This window comes from Castor canadensis, chromosome 1, assembly GCF_047511655.1.
Source record: "Castor canadensis chromosome 1, mCasCan1.hap1v2, whole genome shotgun sequence".
Classification (NCBI taxonomy): Eukaryota; Metazoa; Chordata; class Mammalia; order Rodentia; family Castoridae; genus Castor; species Castor canadensis.
Window position 1 is genome coordinate 194,000,379 of NC_133386.1, and position 16,392 is coordinate 194,016,770.

The 16,392-nt window shown below is 46.3% G+C and overlaps 2 protein-coding genes and 1 long non-coding RNA gene across 4 annotated transcripts; 2 read left to right on the forward strand and 1 right to left on the reverse strand.

Moving 5' to 3' along the window:
- Positions 1-306: 306 nt before the first annotated feature.
- Ypel4 (yippee like 4) lies at positions 307-4,951 on the reverse strand. 2 transcript variants are annotated; one of them, XM_020167616.2, is made up of 5 exons: positions 4,738-4,951; positions 2,123-2,447; positions 1,920-1,963; positions 1,490-1,598; positions 307-1,280 (listed from the first exon to the last, which is right to left on the reverse strand). In XM_020167616.2, exons 2-5 carry the CDS (start codon positions 2,261-2,263, stop codon positions 1,191-1,193), a joined length of 384 nt encoding a protein of 127 aa, XP_020023205.1. In that variant the 5' UTR covers positions 2,264-2,447; positions 4,738-4,951; the 3' UTR covers positions 307-1,190. The 2 variants fall into 2 exon arrangements, with proteins under 2 accessions (XP_020023205.1, XP_073902004.1); XM_074045903.1 differs by lacking the exon at positions 4,738-4,951 and adding an exon at positions 2,951-3,090.
- On the forward strand, positions 4,875-6,463 carry LOC141413743 (uncharacterized). Its single transcript, XR_012438608.1, has 2 exons — positions 4,875-4,988; positions 6,332-6,463. It is a non-coding gene; the product is annotated as an uncharacterized lncRNA (long non-coding RNA).
- Positions 6,464-9,633: 3,170 nt separating this feature from the next.
- Clp1 (cleavage factor polyribonucleotide kinase subunit 1) lies at positions 9,634-13,724 on the forward strand. The gene is made up of 3 exons (XM_020167612.2): positions 9,634-9,755; positions 10,476-11,103; positions 12,485-13,724. The coding sequence occupies exons 2-3, from the start codon at positions 10,498-10,500 to the stop codon at positions 13,154-13,156; spliced, it is 1,278 nt and encodes a 425-aa protein (XP_020023201.1). The 5' UTR covers positions 9,634-9,755; positions 10,476-10,497; the 3' UTR covers positions 13,157-13,724.
- The last annotated feature ends 2,668 nt before the right edge of the window (positions 13,725-16,392 follow it).

The window sequence follows — 16,392 nt, forward strand, 5'->3', positions numbered from 1 at the left end:
CAAGAAACCCTTATTCTGGGATGAACCGCTTTCAGCTGCCTAATCCTGGGTCCAGGCAAAAGTTGTTGCATCAGCAAGAACTTCTAAAAACATGAGCTCTTGAATACAGCTCACAAAACCTCATCCCTTTTACCAAGAAAATACTCTTGGTAAAATCTCAAATGGCAGGGAAAGAGGAGAATCTTGCCACATACAAAGCGAGTGCTGCCCCTTAGTGGTAGAAAAGGACATGCCCCTGTGGTGACCGTGCTGGGGACAGTGTGGTTATATGCACAAGGAAGGAAAGTCAGGAATAGTGCCTCACAGTTACTTTCCCCTTTTTATTAAAAATAGAGCCAAACACTTTATGTATCATACAAAAGTTTCGTTCGCTGGTGGCAGCCACGGGAAACACTGGCCCCGTAGCTCTGATGATCCACCTCCCCTCCAGGGGACTGTGTCTCAGGGAGCAGCGGCTGGGCCTTGGAGAATGCCCACAAAAACTGCTCTCTCTGGCAACAGCCAGCTGGGGGTGGGGGTTGCTCTAGGGCAGTTTTCCCCACCCCACCCAATGGCAAAGGTTAGATACTCCAAAGTGCCTCGTTAGTGCCAAGGTAAACTAACAAATCGAGTGAAATGAAACCCCTGTGACTTAACTTCCCAGGGCCTGGGAATTGGGTTTTTCTTTCCATCTGTCCCCCACCCACAAACAAGGGTGGAAAATGGTAATTCTCAGACTCTGGTCTCCTGGTGTCTGAGGCCAAATTTGCATTTCACCCTAAGCCTTTTCTCTGCTATTTTGTGGCCTAGGATCTATCAGCCCATGACCCAAGGTTTGTCCTCATTCAAAAAAAAAAAAAAAAAAAGGCGCATTGAAATCTGATACCTCCTATGGTCTTCTGCCTGAGACCACACCCAGCCATTACCTCAGTTTTCTGGGCCTTGGGAATAGAAGGAGCTCAAACAGTCCCCTCTTCTGGGTTCTGTATTTCCCTGACTGCTGCCCACTCCTTAGCCTGAACACCCCCGGAGTACACCAGACCCCTGTTCCAAAGGGAGCCTGGGAGTGATGTGGTGGAGGAGGAAGGCATTGGAGCCGGTTTCCCCCAGGGGTGGGGCAGTATTCATGCTGGTACGACTGCTTGGCGGGGGGTGGGCAGGTGTGAGGAGGGTGGGGCATGCGGAGGAAGGGCAAAGCCTGCCTGAGCCCCTCAGTCCCAGCCGTTGTCTTTCACCATGTGTGACATTTCAATGATGTACTTTCCTTCTTTGTACTTCTGGCTGGTTTCAAAAGCTTGTTCCTGGTGGAGAGTGAAGCAGTGGACATAGGACAACGCATTTCCCCTCTAGGTCCCACTACCGCCTGTATTACCTCTACCCAAAGTTCCCCCAGCTAGACCAACCCTGCTCCAAGCTTCTTTTTCCTTTAGACCATGAAATGACGTGACATGTGGTCACTGGGCCTTGGAGGGCTACTTTTAGAAGGTGGCCCTCATCCCCAAGTACTTACATATTTCCAGCCCAGTGTGGTCTTGCAGCTTTCGCAGAAAATGTCAGCTACCGAGTGGAGCCCCGTGAGCAGAAGGCGCTGTTCAGCTGGCCCACAGCCCACGTTGACCCTGTCTCAGGAAACAGGAAGGACCCAGCACCCAGTGGGGTTGCTTTGTCAGTCCATCCCCTAAACAGCCCCAAAGGACTTGCATCTAGAGAGAACTAGAAGCCTCTACCTTCAGCAGTCCACCCCTTTATCACTTCTCCAGTGCTATGATTTTGGTTCTCCCTAGACTACTCACAAAACTGCAGATTGGTTTTCTGAACCCCTTTACAAACAGGGAAGCAATGCCAAGGGTAGGAGATGACCTGGTGGCCCACCCACTTTCTCCACAGAGGAAAAACGTTCACACGCACAAGCACACACACGAAGAAAGAGGTAGACTCACACGGAGTTAAACAGGTAGGCTCGGCCATGGCTCCCTTGGAAGGACTGTGGAGACACAGGACAGACAGTGACCACTAGGCGGCCCTTAGCCCACTGCCTAGATTCCAGTTGGGGGGTGGGGAATAAAGATGCTTTGCTGCCTTGTCCCTAGATGATCAGGCAAGCCTGGCGTGAGAGGAGTGGCAGGCCCCCGCTTCAGCATACCTTGGAAATAAGCTCATCGTGTTTGGCCAGGTGTGCGCGACAGTGGACACAGCTGTACGTGCGGTGGCAGCGGGGCAGGTAGCTTCGGAAAGTCTTGGTGGGTAGACAGGCAGGGGCCGGGCCAGGGTCACAGCTGGGCATGACAGGTTGGAGGACGATGCCCTGACGGGCTGGAGGGGCTGGCGCCGTGCAGCCCCCACAGAGACGGTCGCAGGTGAAGCAGCGGAGCAAGTTGGCTAGAGCCGTGTTTCAGGGCAGGAGAAGTGTGGGGGGGCTGCCCGGCCAGGGCCCCCCCAGACGAGAACCAGATAGAAATGGAAGTCACCTGGGAAGACGGTAAGGTGCATCAGGATACTGTGACCTCAGAGGAGGCCCTCCTGAGTGACTGGAGAAGGTGGGGTTCGGCTCACCTCTACCCCGACTTCTCCCATCACCACCAACCCTCTCAGCCTCCATGTGCATTGTTTCCCTGTCCCCTGGAGTCCCATTCTACTCTGGCAAGCCTGGCACCAGTTCCAGGCTTCTTGTGCCATGGTCAGAGAGCTGGTATCACTCTCTCCTGGGGCGGTAGCAGCCTCTACCGTTTTCCGCTGAGAGCAACTTGCTGGCACAAATGCTGCCATGGGAGCGACATAATCTGCAAGGGCTTCCTTGTGTTCCGTTCTGTTCTTCTGTGCAGATCTGCACTAGTAGACACAGGGTCTTTTAAAAGTTGGAGATGCCGTTTTTGTTTTTTTGTTTTTCTTTTTCATGGACTCTGTTTGCAATTCAGTTCTTTCTGTATAAATTTTGTGTGGGAGGAAGGGACAGGCCTTCAGGTATACATACCCTGCTTCAACCTTCTGAGGCTGGACACTGCTCTTCAGAACTCACTGTAACTTCACGGCTGTCTCTTTCACCTCACACATGGCTGATCCCCGATTCTGCACTGTGGGCCGTTCTTCTCTGGCTTAGAAGGAGCACCTGCTGTCTTCCCAACCTCTGAGTCCTTTGGGCTCTCTCTTTCTCTCTTTCATTGGCTGTCGCCTTAGCCATGAGTTTCAGACTTAGGCGCCTAGCCTAATATCTTTCCTTGGGCAAATCTGACAACTAGACCAATGGGAAATTAGTAACACGTCAGAGAAGCCAGACTCCTAGGCTGTGTGGTACAGTGTAAGAGCAACACCCACAGTAAACAACAGGAGTGGGAGGGGGATGGTCCTTAATTTTTAAAGACTGTGCTGTGGGGAACAGGGCAGGAAGTCCTTCTTCTCCCAGGAGCTGGAACAAACAGCAGTGACTCCGTGGATGAGTGAAGATGAAGTAACTGCTAGGTTCTGATTAGCAGTCTTGAGAAAGACATTGGTATCTGCTCACTCCAGCCCCCAAAGTGGCTGAGGGTGCTGCATGCAGACGATAAGAAGGGAAGGGTCCTCGGTTGGTTCTGATAGGTAGGTGAGGTGCTGCCTTCGCTTTCATGGGGCCTTTTGCTCTTGTGGGTGGTTTAACCAAGTCTTCAGGGATGCCAGTTAAGTGCTCTGGCAATGCTAGACCACCAAGCAGAGGAGGCAGAATGACTGATTACCAGGGCAAACAGGCTCTCCCTATCCTGACCTCTGTGGTCAGGAGCACCTGCTCCTCCATTCTCAAAGGGCTGTCGGGCAGTCTCTCCACAAAGCCCCTGAGTGAGACCATCTTCAGTTTCAGGTTCCCTCTCCCTGGCTGATCCCCAGGAAAACACCTTGTGCTGAATTCAGGGTGACATTGGGTTCTGGCCACAAGAAACGGGCCCTCCTTGCCAGAAGACTACAGTTCAGCATCTACTTAGGTCTGCTTTCAACTTTGCTTGCGAGTTCCCCTCCAACACAGCCACCTTGAAACACCTACTTCAAGGGGCTGGGGGAGGGGGGACCATGCCAGCTCAGGTCCCCGCTCTCTCAGGCTCCTTTCTCAGACTCTGACCGTCACGCCTCCCTCCCCCTCCCCTACTCCCACCTCCAGCCCAGGAGAGGCTGCAAAGGCTAGAAAAATCACAGAAGGGAGAGTAGGGGTCATTTCTTCTCCCAGAACACAAGGAGAACAATTTGGGCAAATGATTGGGGAAAAACAAAGGTGAGCCCGATAAGCTGGGGCTGAACCGAGGGGTGGGGGGGAGGGAGAGGGTACTGACAGCTGACAGCAGAGGCAGCAAGGCGGAGGCTGGAGGAACCAGGTGTGAATCCCATGCCTCTCCCGAGGGTAAAAAGTGGGGAGGGGGACACCTGCTCACAATGGATGTTCTCATCTGCTCTGAGGTTTCGCTCCCCCTGGGTTGGCATTTTCAGTATGGTATGGTCCAAATAATTAGCAGCGCAGCTCCCAGGGCGGGCTTTGGGGGTCTGCACCAGCAGCAAAACAATAAGCAGTGGTGATGCTTGATGCTGCAGCCAGAGTTACCGGGAAATAAGTGCGGGAATCATCAGAGCTTGGAGAGGGATGGAGGAGCCGAGAGAGAGGAGCGGAGGCAGCGGGGAGGGGGAAGGGAGGACAAAGGGTGGATGAATAATGCTTTTGCAAAGGCGAGAAAGCAACACGCAGCAGAAAGAGAAAATTTGCAAAGGGGAAAAAATTCATTTGGAGAAGGGCTGCCCCCTCACCTTGAGGTCTGCTTCAGAGATCTCCGTCTATCTCTCTCTCTCTCAATCTCTCAATCTCTCTGCTCACTCTTCTCTCTTCTCTTTCAGCTCCTTCAATTGGGAAGGGGGTGGGGGTGGGTGAGGGAAGTTGGGGTCTCAAGATGGGGGCTGCAAAGCTGGACAGCTGCTGGGGGGCCAGAGGTTGCCTCTCGTTCTGTACCTCGGTCTGTGGGTGAATGTGGCTGTGTGTTGTGGAGCTGCATCATAACACTGTGAGTCATCCATCCCCCACCCCCTCACCTCCCACGTCAGAGCAGGGCTGGGAGACACAGGAGGCAGGCTGGGAGGAAGGGAGGGGGCAGGCATAGAGGGACCAGGCTTGGGGGGCAAGGGATGAGTTGAGGGTGTCTGTGCTGAGGGTGGGCAAGAGGACAGGCAGGCGGTTAAGGCAGAAGGGCCAAAGAGAGGTCCTGGAGGAAGGACAGGGCTGGGAAAGGATGGGGTAAGGAGTGGTAGGCTGGAGGAAAGGAGGTAGCAAGAATGGTGAACTGAGAGATGGCTGCAGAGAACCAGGAAGTACACACACACACACACACACACACACACGCACTCAGCATGATACATTTCCCTACTTTAGCTCAGACACCAGCACTGACGCAGGGAAAAGGATATACTAGTTGTCATGGATGGCAAACTGTGCTACCAAACTTGTACTGTACCAGGCAGAGCCATGCTTCAAAACCTCAGAAGAAATCATAGGTCAAATATGACATCAAGCATGCAAGAACCTCTTAACAACTACCTCCAAATTGTGCTTTACGACTGGAGACACAACCTTACATAAGGTTCTCTATTGGGCTGTAAACTTTCTGAGGTAGGTCCTCAGGGAAATCTCTGCATCCCAGGACTGCAGTGCCTATCGCAGAGGCCTGCATGCAGAAGAGGCTTACAATACAGCAATTAAGACATCTTCATGCCTAGCAAATATGAGGCCCTGAGTTCAAGTCCCAGTACTGCCAAAAAAGAAAGATGCATCTTCAGCTATGGACCGAGTGTTTGGCTTGTGTCTCAAAGACACCTGAGTTGAAATCTTAAGCACTGCCACTTACTCACCAGGAACCACTAAGCAAGTTCCCAATCCTCTCTGTACCTCAGATTTCCTCTCAGCCAAATGAAGGCAATAATATTTACTTCATAGAGAAGTTAACTGAGATAACATGTAAATGCCCAAAAAGTGTGTGGCACATGATAGCTAACAAGTAAACACCAATTAGTGTTATGTCAAAACAGCATTCTCTGTGGTGGATGTAACTTATATCCATCCATGCAAACAGAATGAAACCTATTGAAATTGTTCTAAGAAGAGGGGGAGGGGGGAAGAGGGAGAATGATGGAGGGGGTAAATCTAAGATATTGTAAGCACATATGTAAATATCACAGTGTATCCCCTGTACAACTATTATATGCTAATAAATGAAAAAAATCCAGCATTCTCAACTTATTACCACTAAATACAGAGAGGACTTAGTATTAAATTCTGATATTTCAAGAGATATATGCCAAATTTGTGTCTTAAAGAGAAATTTCATTTTTCCTTGCTATTTTTCTATCCCAGTTAAAATTCATCAGATTCAGAATACTTCTCTTGGAGCTGTGAGAGTGCCTGCCTAGCACAAGTGAGGCCCTGAGTTCAAACCCCAGTGTCATAAATAAATAAATAATCAATAAAAAGAATACTTCTTGTGGAGTGCTGTCCAGTGTATGTCATTAAAATTGTATGGACCCAGAATATAAATAAGACAAAATCCCTGATTTTTTTTTTTTTGGTGGCACTGGGGTTTGAACTCAGGGTCTCACCTCTCCTTGGCAGGTGCTCTTACTATTTGAGTCCCTCTCTGTGATGGGCTTTTTCCAGACAGGGTCTCAAAAACTATTTCCCTAGAGCTGGCTTCAAACTGATCTGCTGGCTTCAAACAAAGATCCTCCTGATTTCTGCCTTTGAGTAGCTGGGATTACAGGCATAAGCTGCTGGTATCCAGCAAAATCCATGATTTTTAACAAAGACTAACATTTAGAAAATGAAATTTGGTAATAAGAAAGCAGTGCTATAGCTGATTTTTCTTGTCACATGTAAGGAGGGGCAAAAAGTTAAGGCAGAGAAATGTGGTAATGAGAAGCATTGATAACTAGGTATGAAAAAAGGAATTCTATCTAGGCGCTTGTGGCTCACGCCTGTAATCCCAGCTACTTAGGAGGCAGAGATCAGGAGGATCGCAGTTCGAAGCCAGCCCAGGCAAATAGTTCGAAAGACCCTATCTGGAAAAATCCTACCACAAAAAAATTGGGCTGGTGGAGTGGCTCAAGGTTAAGGCCCTGAGTTCAAGCCCCAGAAAAGAAAAAAAAAAAAAAGGAATTCTAACCAGTTGCCGGTGGCTCATCCCTGTGATCCTAGCTACTCAGGAAGCAGAAATCTGGAGATCATGGTTCAAAGCCAGCCCCAGGCGATTAGCTCGAGAGACTAAAACCTATAACAAAAAAGGGCTGGTGGAGTAGCTCAAGTGGTAAGTACGCCTGCCTCGCAAACCAGTTCAAACCCCAGTGGTGCCGAAGGAAAAAAGAAAAAGAAAAAAGGAATTCTAAATATTTAATCAGGGATGATTCAGGGACTTAAGGTAAATTCTGAACATACAACGTGGGTTTCTGGAGGGAAAGGACCAGAAGTTTGGAATTGAAAGGAAGAACTGAGTGAAGAAAGTAGAGGGCAGCAGGTGAGAAAGGAAATATAAGTGGAGGAATTCAAGGAGCCACCGCTGAGGAGGAAAAAGGAAGCTAATTAGCTTTTAGGACATGAAATTAAAAGTCTGGAAGTATAAAAAATACCAATGAATTTAAATCAACTCATGAACAAAATGATCAAGGATTTAGCTGGAAAGGAGAATGAGAAGAACATATGAGGACAGAATTATTTGGGAGTGGGGTGGAGATGACAGGAGTACTTGAAAGATTGAAAGTGAGAAGAGAGTGTGGGCAAGCACAGATGCTTTAAATGTCTCTGTGTTTAGGAAGTAAAATAGCAGTCTAAAAAGGGGAGAGGGGCTTCTTCCTAAATTTAGCTTGAGATGGTTTATATGATATCCCAATAAAGATGATGTTCAGGTAATTGGGAGAAACTGACTCAAGGGAGACAGTGTGGAGGCAAAGAAATGGATCTGGGAGATAGATTACATGGAAATGGGAAAGAATGAGCTCACTGGGAGGAAATTTACAAATAGAAGTCTGGTAGTGGAATTTTGAATGGTAGGAGATCAGCAGATACCCAATAGTTAATGGAAGAATTGATGCATGCATGGTGAATGAATGACTTAATTAAACCAAACCATCAAAGAAAACTGTGAGAAGAGAGGGTGGCCCTGCTTGAAAAGTGAGCACTATGTAGGACCAGCAGGAGAAAGGAAAACCAAAAAGTCTTCCTAGCCTTCTCACTCTGTATTCACCAGGTGGGCTGAAATGAAGGCAGTACTCACCTGTTTAAAAAAAAAAAAAAAGAAGAACTTCTAAAATGGAGATGCCAGTTATAGTAACTACTGCACAGGATTCTTGCAGGAATTGAATGAATTTACACCTGTGAAACTCATAGAACAGTACCTGGTAGCTAACATTATATAAGTTTGCCCTTACTATGACTGGACCCAAACTTACAAACTGTTCATTTAGTCCTACCTCTACTAATGACTGAATACTTGGGTGCCTTCACCTATCTTAGTCTCCCCAAAAGAAATTGGAGATAGGGCTCAAGTGGTAACTAATGCCGGCTAGCATGAGGCCCTGAGTTCAAATCCTAGTACTCTCCCACCCCCCAAAAAAAGAAATTGGCGATAATAAAGTTGACTCTTTAGGGTGCTGTGAAACAAGCACCTGAAAGGACTTAAAAAATGTAAATGGATGGCATAGTTAGAGCCCCCTCTCCTATAATAAAAACTTGAACGTTTTCTAACACCAGATATTTTCTGTATTATAAGCATTGTGTTTAGTGCTTTGCATGAATCATTATATCCAATCTTCGAAACAAATTTAAGAGGTTGGGTACAGTTATGTCCCTATTTGACAGACAAGAAACGACTCAGAGAAGGAAGACCCGTGAGTTGTCCGAAGTCACTCAGAGAGCAAACAAGATTCCAAAGATCGACCTCGTGAAAGGATTATGCACGTGGCCTACAGCACCTGTTGGCTGCCGTTTAATGATTGTACTTGCCAGAGATTTATGGAGGGATGTCAGAAATTTGCGGTACAAAATTCCCGCGATTCAGCGGGAGAGACGTTGTTGGGTGATGAGTGATTTATAAGTAAGTGGGAGAAATCACTGGGACTTTTATTGTTTTACAAAGGAAACAGTTTCTGAATGCTTGCTTTCTATTGACACTGGAAATGTGGGAGTCTGATTTTAACGTCAATTTACAAATAAGAACAAGCACGGGATCAGGTAGAGGATGTCAGCTTTGTGTAGCCTCTGACTGCTTTCCTCCACTTTCCCTATCCCTTGGTTTCCTTCTGCCGAAAGGTGGTTTTGCTCATTTCCCCATTTCCTGGCTTGTGGTCTAGGTTAGCAGGCCATCGTGGAACCTAGACAGTTAGTCCCGCTTCCTCTCTGGCCGCCCTTTACTTTCTTGGACAGCAGATGGGGCGAGACTTCGCCCCTCGCGCGGGAGCGTAATGGCCTTACCCCATCCACCTCCCGCGCGCTGCGTGAACAATGACGGCGCCGCCCCGCCCACCTTCGGGAGTCTCGAGCATTAAGCCCTAAACTACAACTCCCAGAAGGCTCAGCAGCTGCGCTAACGCGCACCCTTCTCTAGTGTACTCCCCCCTCCCCCCCGCCTTTCGGCGCAACTACATGTCCCAAGAGGCACCACGCCGCCTCATTTTCTTCCACTGCGCAAGAGCGGAACTGCGTTTGCTTCCGGCGTGCGTTTCGAGGAGCTCGGTTTACAATAAGTCTGAGGGTCTGTCGGGAAGGGCTTCTGGAGCTACTAATTGTGCAGGTGAGATAATACGCTCAAGAACGCAAATGTTGCCTCCTTGGGACCTGGGAAGATTTCGGTGTTTGGGGTAACGGGGACAAATTCTAAAGCTAGAAGACTGGAAAAAATTCCTCACGTGTTCTACATTACGAAGTGCTTTTTTTTCTCCCCCTTTTCACAGCCGCATTTATCTCCAGAACAATACTAAACGTGAGGAAGGGCAAGAACCTCCAGTTGGCAACTAAGGAAGAGTTTCAGAGAACTTAAATGATGGTCTGTAGACACCACTAGGTGTTACTGAGCCAGACCGCAACTGTTTTCTGAGGCCAAGCCCATTGTTTTCTGTTTTGCATCCAGATTGCAGACGCCCTTTTCTTTTTGACTGAGAAAGTTGGAGTGTAGACATCTGCCGCCTTCTTTTCTCAAGTCGAGTATACTTGATAGAGAGATGAAGGGAGCGATGACGATGCTATGATCAGTTCTGCTGCTGTTGTGTAGTGTTTTCCTATTATGCTTTGAGTCATTCATTTACTCATTGTATTTATTGAGGTGCCTAAAGCTTTTCAAGCCCTGTTCTAGGTACTATAGATATAGTAGAAAACAAAAATGCCCAGCTCTTACCTGGGGAGAGACAGTAAACAAATAAATATGGAGAGAAACTAAGATAAGGGGAAACATCCATTGGAACATTTTGAACAGTGGCCCCTTAGGATTAGATCTGATATTTAATTTGCGTTCTAGGCACAGCGACAACACAGAAAAGATGGGAGAGGAAGCCAATGATGACAAAAAGCCAACGACTAAATTTGAGCTAGAGCGGGAAACAGAACTTCGCTTTGAGGTGGAAGCGTCTCAGTCAGTACAGTTGGAATTGTTGACTGGCATGGCGGAAATCTTTGGCACAGAGCTGACCCGAAACAAGAAATTCACGTTTGATGCTGGTGCAAAGGTGGCAATTTTTACTTGGCATGGCTGTTCTGTGCAACTGAGTGGCCGTACCGAGGTGGCTTACGTCTCTAAAGATACCCCTATGTTGCTTTACCTCAACACTCATACAGCCCTAGAGCAAATGCGAAGGCAGGCCGAAAAGGAAGAAGAGAGAGGTCCCCGAGTGATGGTAGTGGGCCCCACTGATGTGGGCAAGTCCACAGTATGTCGCCTTCTGCTGAACTACGCAGTGCGTTTGGGACGTCGTCCTACTTATGTGGAGCTAGATGTGGGCCAGGGTTCTGTGTCCATCCCTGGTACTATGGGAGCCCTCTACATTGAGCGGCCAGCAGATGTTGAGGAAGGTTTCTCTATCCAGGCCCCTCTGGTATATCATTTTGGTTCTACAACCCCTGGAACCAACATCAAGCTTTATAATAAGGTCAGAGTTGGAGCCAAGGTGGGGGAGAGGGAGGGGATTGGAAGTGTGGGGAAATTTGCTTTTTAAAACTACAGACTTTGCTCTCTCTCAGCGTATTGCTTTTACCTGTGTGGTGGTATTGACACATGATTTCAGAAAAGGGTGTTTCAAATATGTCAGCTTTAGACTGCTTAACATTTTTATGAACTTTCTTAGTAATTAATTAAATTTCCAGTTAGAACATAAAACAGGAAGCAGAAGCAACATAAATCCATGTTATGGGGTGAAAATCACAGCTATTAAAAATATCATTTTAGGGCTGGCAGAGTGGCTCAAGTGGTAGAGTACCTGCCTAGTAAGTGTGAGGTCCTGTTCAAACTCCAATACCCCCTTCCCCCCCACCACAGATCATTTTTAAGGTGAGTGTAGTGTTTCATGCCTGTAATCCCAGCCATAGGGAGGCTGAGGTAGGATCATAATAAGTTGGAGGCCAGCCTGGGCTACAGAGTGAATTCAAAGCCAGCCTGGGCTGCTTTGAAAACAGCTCCCAACAAAACAACAAACTCCAAAAAAGTCATTTTTGGAGCACTTGGGGGACTGAAGCAGGAGGATTGAGAGTTTGAAGCCAGATTGAGATATTGAGATCCTACCTCAACAAAGCAAAACAACAACAACAACAACAAAAAATCATTTTGGGGCTGAGTTTGTAGAGCATTTGTCTACCATGTGCAATGCCCTGGGTTGGATCCTGAGTACTGCACACACAAATCATTTTTCTTGTACATAATACTATTTCTTTTTTTTTTTTTTTTTGGCTGTACTGGGGTTTGAGCTCAGGGCCTATACCTTGAGTCACTCCACCAGCCCTTTTTCCTGATAAGATAGGGTCTCTTGAATTATTTCCCTGGACTGGCTTCTAACCTTGATCCTACTGATCTCTGCCTCCTGAGTAGCTAGGATTACAGGTGTAAGCCATGGTGTTTGGCACCACTTATTCCAAAGAGGGATAAAGTAGCCAGGCACCAGTGGTTCATGCCTGTAATATCCTAGCCACATGGGAGGCTGAGATGGGGAGGATTATGATTTGAGGCCAGCCCAAGCATATGATTTTTGAAACCTCATCTCCAAAATAACCAGAGCAAGCTGGGCACTGGTGGTTCATGCCCGTAATCCTAGCTACTCAGGAGGCAGAAATGAGGAGGATCACGGTTGGAAGCCAGCTCAGGCAAATAGTTCGAGAGACCTTATGTTGAAAAAACCCATCACAATAGAGTTGGTGGAGTGGCTCCAGATGTAGGCCCTGAGTTCAAACCCCAGTACTGCAAAAAAAAAAAACAAGTAAATGGACAAATGAGTCATGGATTTATCTTTTTTTTTTTTCCTCATCCTGATTCTTTTCTAGATTACATCACGTTTGGCGGATGTGTTCAACCAAAGGTGTGAGGTAAACCGAAGGGCGTCTGTGAGTGGCTGTGTCATTAACACCTGTGGCTGGGTGAAGGGCTCTGGTTACCAGGCCCTGGTGCATGCAGCCTCAGCTTTTGAAGTGGATGTGGTTGTGGTTCTGGATCAAGAACGACTGTATAATGAACTCAAACGGGACTTGCCTCACTTTGTCCGTACTGTGCTGCTCCCTAAATCAGGGGGTGTAGTGGAGCGCTCCAAGGACTTCCGGCGGGAATGTAGGGATGAGCGTATCCGTGAGTATTTCTATGGATTCCGAGGCTGTTTCTATCCCCATGCTTTCAATGTCAAATTTTCAGATGTGAAAATCTACAAAGTTGGGGCACCCACCATCCCAGACTCCTGTTTACCTTTGGGCATGTCTCAGGAAGACAACCAGCTCAAGCTAGTACCTGTCACACCTGGCAGAGATATGGTGCATCATCTTTTGAGTGTTAGCACTGCTGAGGGTACAGAGGAGAACCTTTCTGAGACAAGTGTGGCTGGTTTCATTGTGGTGACCAGTGTGGACCTGGAGCATCAGGTGTTTACTGTTCTGTCTCCAGCGCCCCGCCCATTGCCTAAGAACTTCCTTCTCATCATGGATATACGGTTCATGGATCTCAAGTAGAGATCAGCAAGAAGCCTTGTTTTCTGGGGCATAGAGATCTTCTGGCCACACCAAAGGCCAGTGGGCTGAGATAAGAGAATCTGTTGAGGTCAACTGACCAGGAAACTGGACTTGTAGAAAGGATGTGTTCTACCTCTTAAAATATGTGGTAATAACTAAACTCTTATATTAAACCAAAAGAAGAAATGTGAAAAAATTTTAATTACTTTCTTAGATCACCTAAGGTGCCACTTTGAATACTCTAAAACCCTGGAAAATTGCATTTTTTTTTACTGTCCTTCCACGTGGACTTTTTTTAAATCACCACTTCATGTCCCACATACAGTACTTGCTATCACATTTTCCAAGATTAAAGTGAATTAAAGGGACTCAAATAAAATTCATACTTGAAAAACATATATTTTTTATTCTTTTTTTTTTTTTTTGGTGGTACGGGTATTATTATTCTTTATTAGTTGTACAGGAGGGATTCATTGTGATATTATACCTTGGTTAGGTTCACCCCTACTATCTCTCTCCCTCATGCCCCTCCCCTCTGAAAAATATTTTAATAAATATTTTTGCCATATCACAGAAGTTGGTGTAATTTTTTAATTTTATTTTTTCCCTAAGCATTACAGAAACACTATTAGAATGAATTATTATTATTAAAATGTTTAGAGGAGTAGAAAACCAAGAACCTACCTGTGAGCCAAGCAAGTGAGCTTTTTTTTTTTATTATTGTTTTGGTGGGGCTGGGATTTGAATTTAGGGCCTTAAGCCTGGTAGGCAGGCACTCTACGACTTGAGACACTCCTCCAGCCCTTAGGTGAGCTTTTATGATGGTTTCCTCTTCCTCTGCATTTAGATGATAAATCTGTTGTTAGTGCTGGCTGGCTTTACTGTGGGTAGATAGAGGCTATAGATAATCTTGGGGTGAGTTTCAGATCTAATTTCCTAGACATAGCCCATTTTCTCTGTTGAAGTTATCTTTCCTGTCTATTTGATTAGAACCACATCGTAAGTCAAAGTGTAACTTGAGCTTTCAGGTGGTAAAAAGGTGAGAAAGTCCATTCTTTTTGATCTCTTGCAAATGATTGTTTGGTGTTCCTACTTTGGACTTGGATTATTTAAGTATCTGATAAATTATCCATTCCTTCTTCCCACAAATATTTACTGAACACGTACTCTTTGCCAGGAACCCTTCTAAGTGGAGAACAAGATAGACAAAAGGTATTATGAAGCTTACAGTAAAAAATAAACTAAAGGGCTGGTGGAGTGGCTCAAGTGGCCTGCCTAGAAAGCCTGAAGCCCTGAGTTCAAACCCCAGTACCAAAACAGGTGCTAGTGGCTCACACTTGTAATCTTAGCTACTCGGGAGGAACAGATCAGGAGGATCGTGGGTCGAAGTCAGCAAGTGGTGGGGGAGGAAGTGGGGAAACGATGAAGGAGGGTAAATAAGGTGTAAATACTGTGTACACGTGTATGTAAATGGAAAAATGGTGTCTGTTGACTATTCCAGGAATGGGGGGTGGGGGGATGAAGGAGAATGGAGGAGGAGGTAGATTCAAATATTTGATGTACTGTAAGAACTTTCATAAATGCTACAATGTATCCCCACCCAGCACAACAGTAAAAAATAAAATAAAATAGAAAAAAAAGAACAAACAACAAAAAGCTGGTGGAGTGGCTCAAGGTGTAGGTTCTAAATTCAAACCCCAGTATAGAAAAAAAAAAAACAAACTAAAAAAGGAACGTGCTATACAAATTTGGAAATTTTGTATATAAAAATTTTGTAATATAAAAGTGCTATACAGGAAATTGGGTGGTTAGGAAAAGTCCTTCTTGAGCATACCTGAAAAAACTAAATGATGATTGTGGCAAAACCTTTCTGGTGGAGGAAACAGTGCAAAATCCTAATAAAAGAGCTGGATGGGTTTAGTGAAAGAATAAACCAGTGTTAGTTGGACTATGCAAAGGAGAGTGATGAAAGATGAGGCTGGAGGGAACAGCAAATACCAGATAAATGTAGGGTGTTTTTGAGCAGGGTGAAGAATAGATTTTGTCCTAAGGGCAGTGGGAGACCAAGAAAAGGGTGGTTAAGCAGAGGAATGGCATGACCATTACATTTTGAAGAGATCACTGCTGTGTGGAGACTTGATTTCACAGGCAAAGGCAATAGGATACATTTGTGGTAGTCTCAATGTGAGAATTGATGGGGAGTTAAGACTAGGGTAGCTAGCAGAGGTGGAGCTGGTGAGATCTATGTATGTTTTAAGGCATTTTGGGTTCTTTTGTTGTTTTTTGCTTTGGTGGCACTGGGGTTTGAACTCAGGGCCTAACACTTGCTTATGCATGTGCTGCTCTCACTGCTTGAGCTACTCGTCAGTCCTTTGTTGTGATGGTTTTTTTCCGAGACTGTGGAGATAGGGTCTTGAAAACGATTTGCCTGGGGCTGCAGTCTTCCTGATCTCTGCCTCAGTAGCTATGATTACAGGCTTAAGCCACCGCCTCAGCTTGCTTTAGGGTATTTTGAAGGTAAAAATGGGGACTTGCTGATGAAAGTGATAAGAAAAATAAAATGGAAACAAAGATGATTTCTAAGCTGGGCGTGGTGGTGCACACTTAATATCCCAGCACTTGGGAGGCTGAGACAGAAGGATCAAGAAGTCAAGGTAAGCCAGGTGCCAGTGGTTTATATCTGTAATGCCAGCTACTCAGGAGACAAAGATCAGGAAGATCATGATCAGAAGCCAGCCTTGGGCAAATAGTTCCTGAGACCCTATCTGGAAAGAACCCATCTCAAAGGGCTGGTGGAGTGGCTAAAGGGGTAAGAGCATCTGTTTTAAGCAAGTGTGAGATCCTGAGTTCAAATCCTAATGCTGCGGGGCGGGGGGGGGGGGGGGGGAAATGTCGAGGCCAGCTTAGGAAGACCCTGTCCAGAAATAAAAAAGCATAATTTATTTATTTCTTTTTTTTGAGCAACTGGATTGCTTATGAGATTGGGGAGGTTCGAGAGGGTACAAGGGAATAGGAAGAGTGTTTTGGCTGAGCTGTTCATTAGTCATCCATATGGAGATACAAACTGCTTGAATCTGGAGGGCTAGAGAAAGTAATCACTGAAGGTTCATAAGAGCCACTGACCTGTACAGGGCATTTAAAGCAGGACTACAGAGTGAAATAATTTAGGAACTATGTAAATGGAAATGAGAGGGAAGCAAATGATGCAATTAAGGTTCAGGATGTAGTTCTTGCCT

What these genes read in the sequence shown, in the direction of transcription:
- Clp1 (XM_020167612.2), top strand. Translation starts at nt 10,498, where the DNA reads ATGGGAGAGGAAGCCAATGATGACAAAAAGCCAACGACTAAATTTGAG. An exon ending in ACATCAAGCTTTATAATAAG is followed by an intron (nt 11,104 to 12,484) that starts GTCAGAGTTGGA and finishes ATTCTTTTCTAG; the next exon opens with ATTACATCACGTTTGGCGGA.
- Ypel4 (XM_020167616.2), bottom strand. Translation starts at nt 2,263, where the DNA reads ATGCCCAGCTGTGACCCTGGCCCGGCCCCTGCCTGTCTACCCACCAAG. An exon ending in ACGATGAGCTTATTTCCAAG is followed by an intron (nt 1,964 to 2,122) that starts GTATGCTGAAGC and finishes GTGTCTCCACAG; the next exon opens with TCCTTCCAAGGGAGCCATGG. An exon ending in CCACACTGGGCTGGAAATAT is followed by an intron (nt 1,281 to 1,489) that starts GTAAGTACTTGG and finishes ACTCTCCACCAG; the next exon opens with GAACAAGCTTTTGAAACCAG.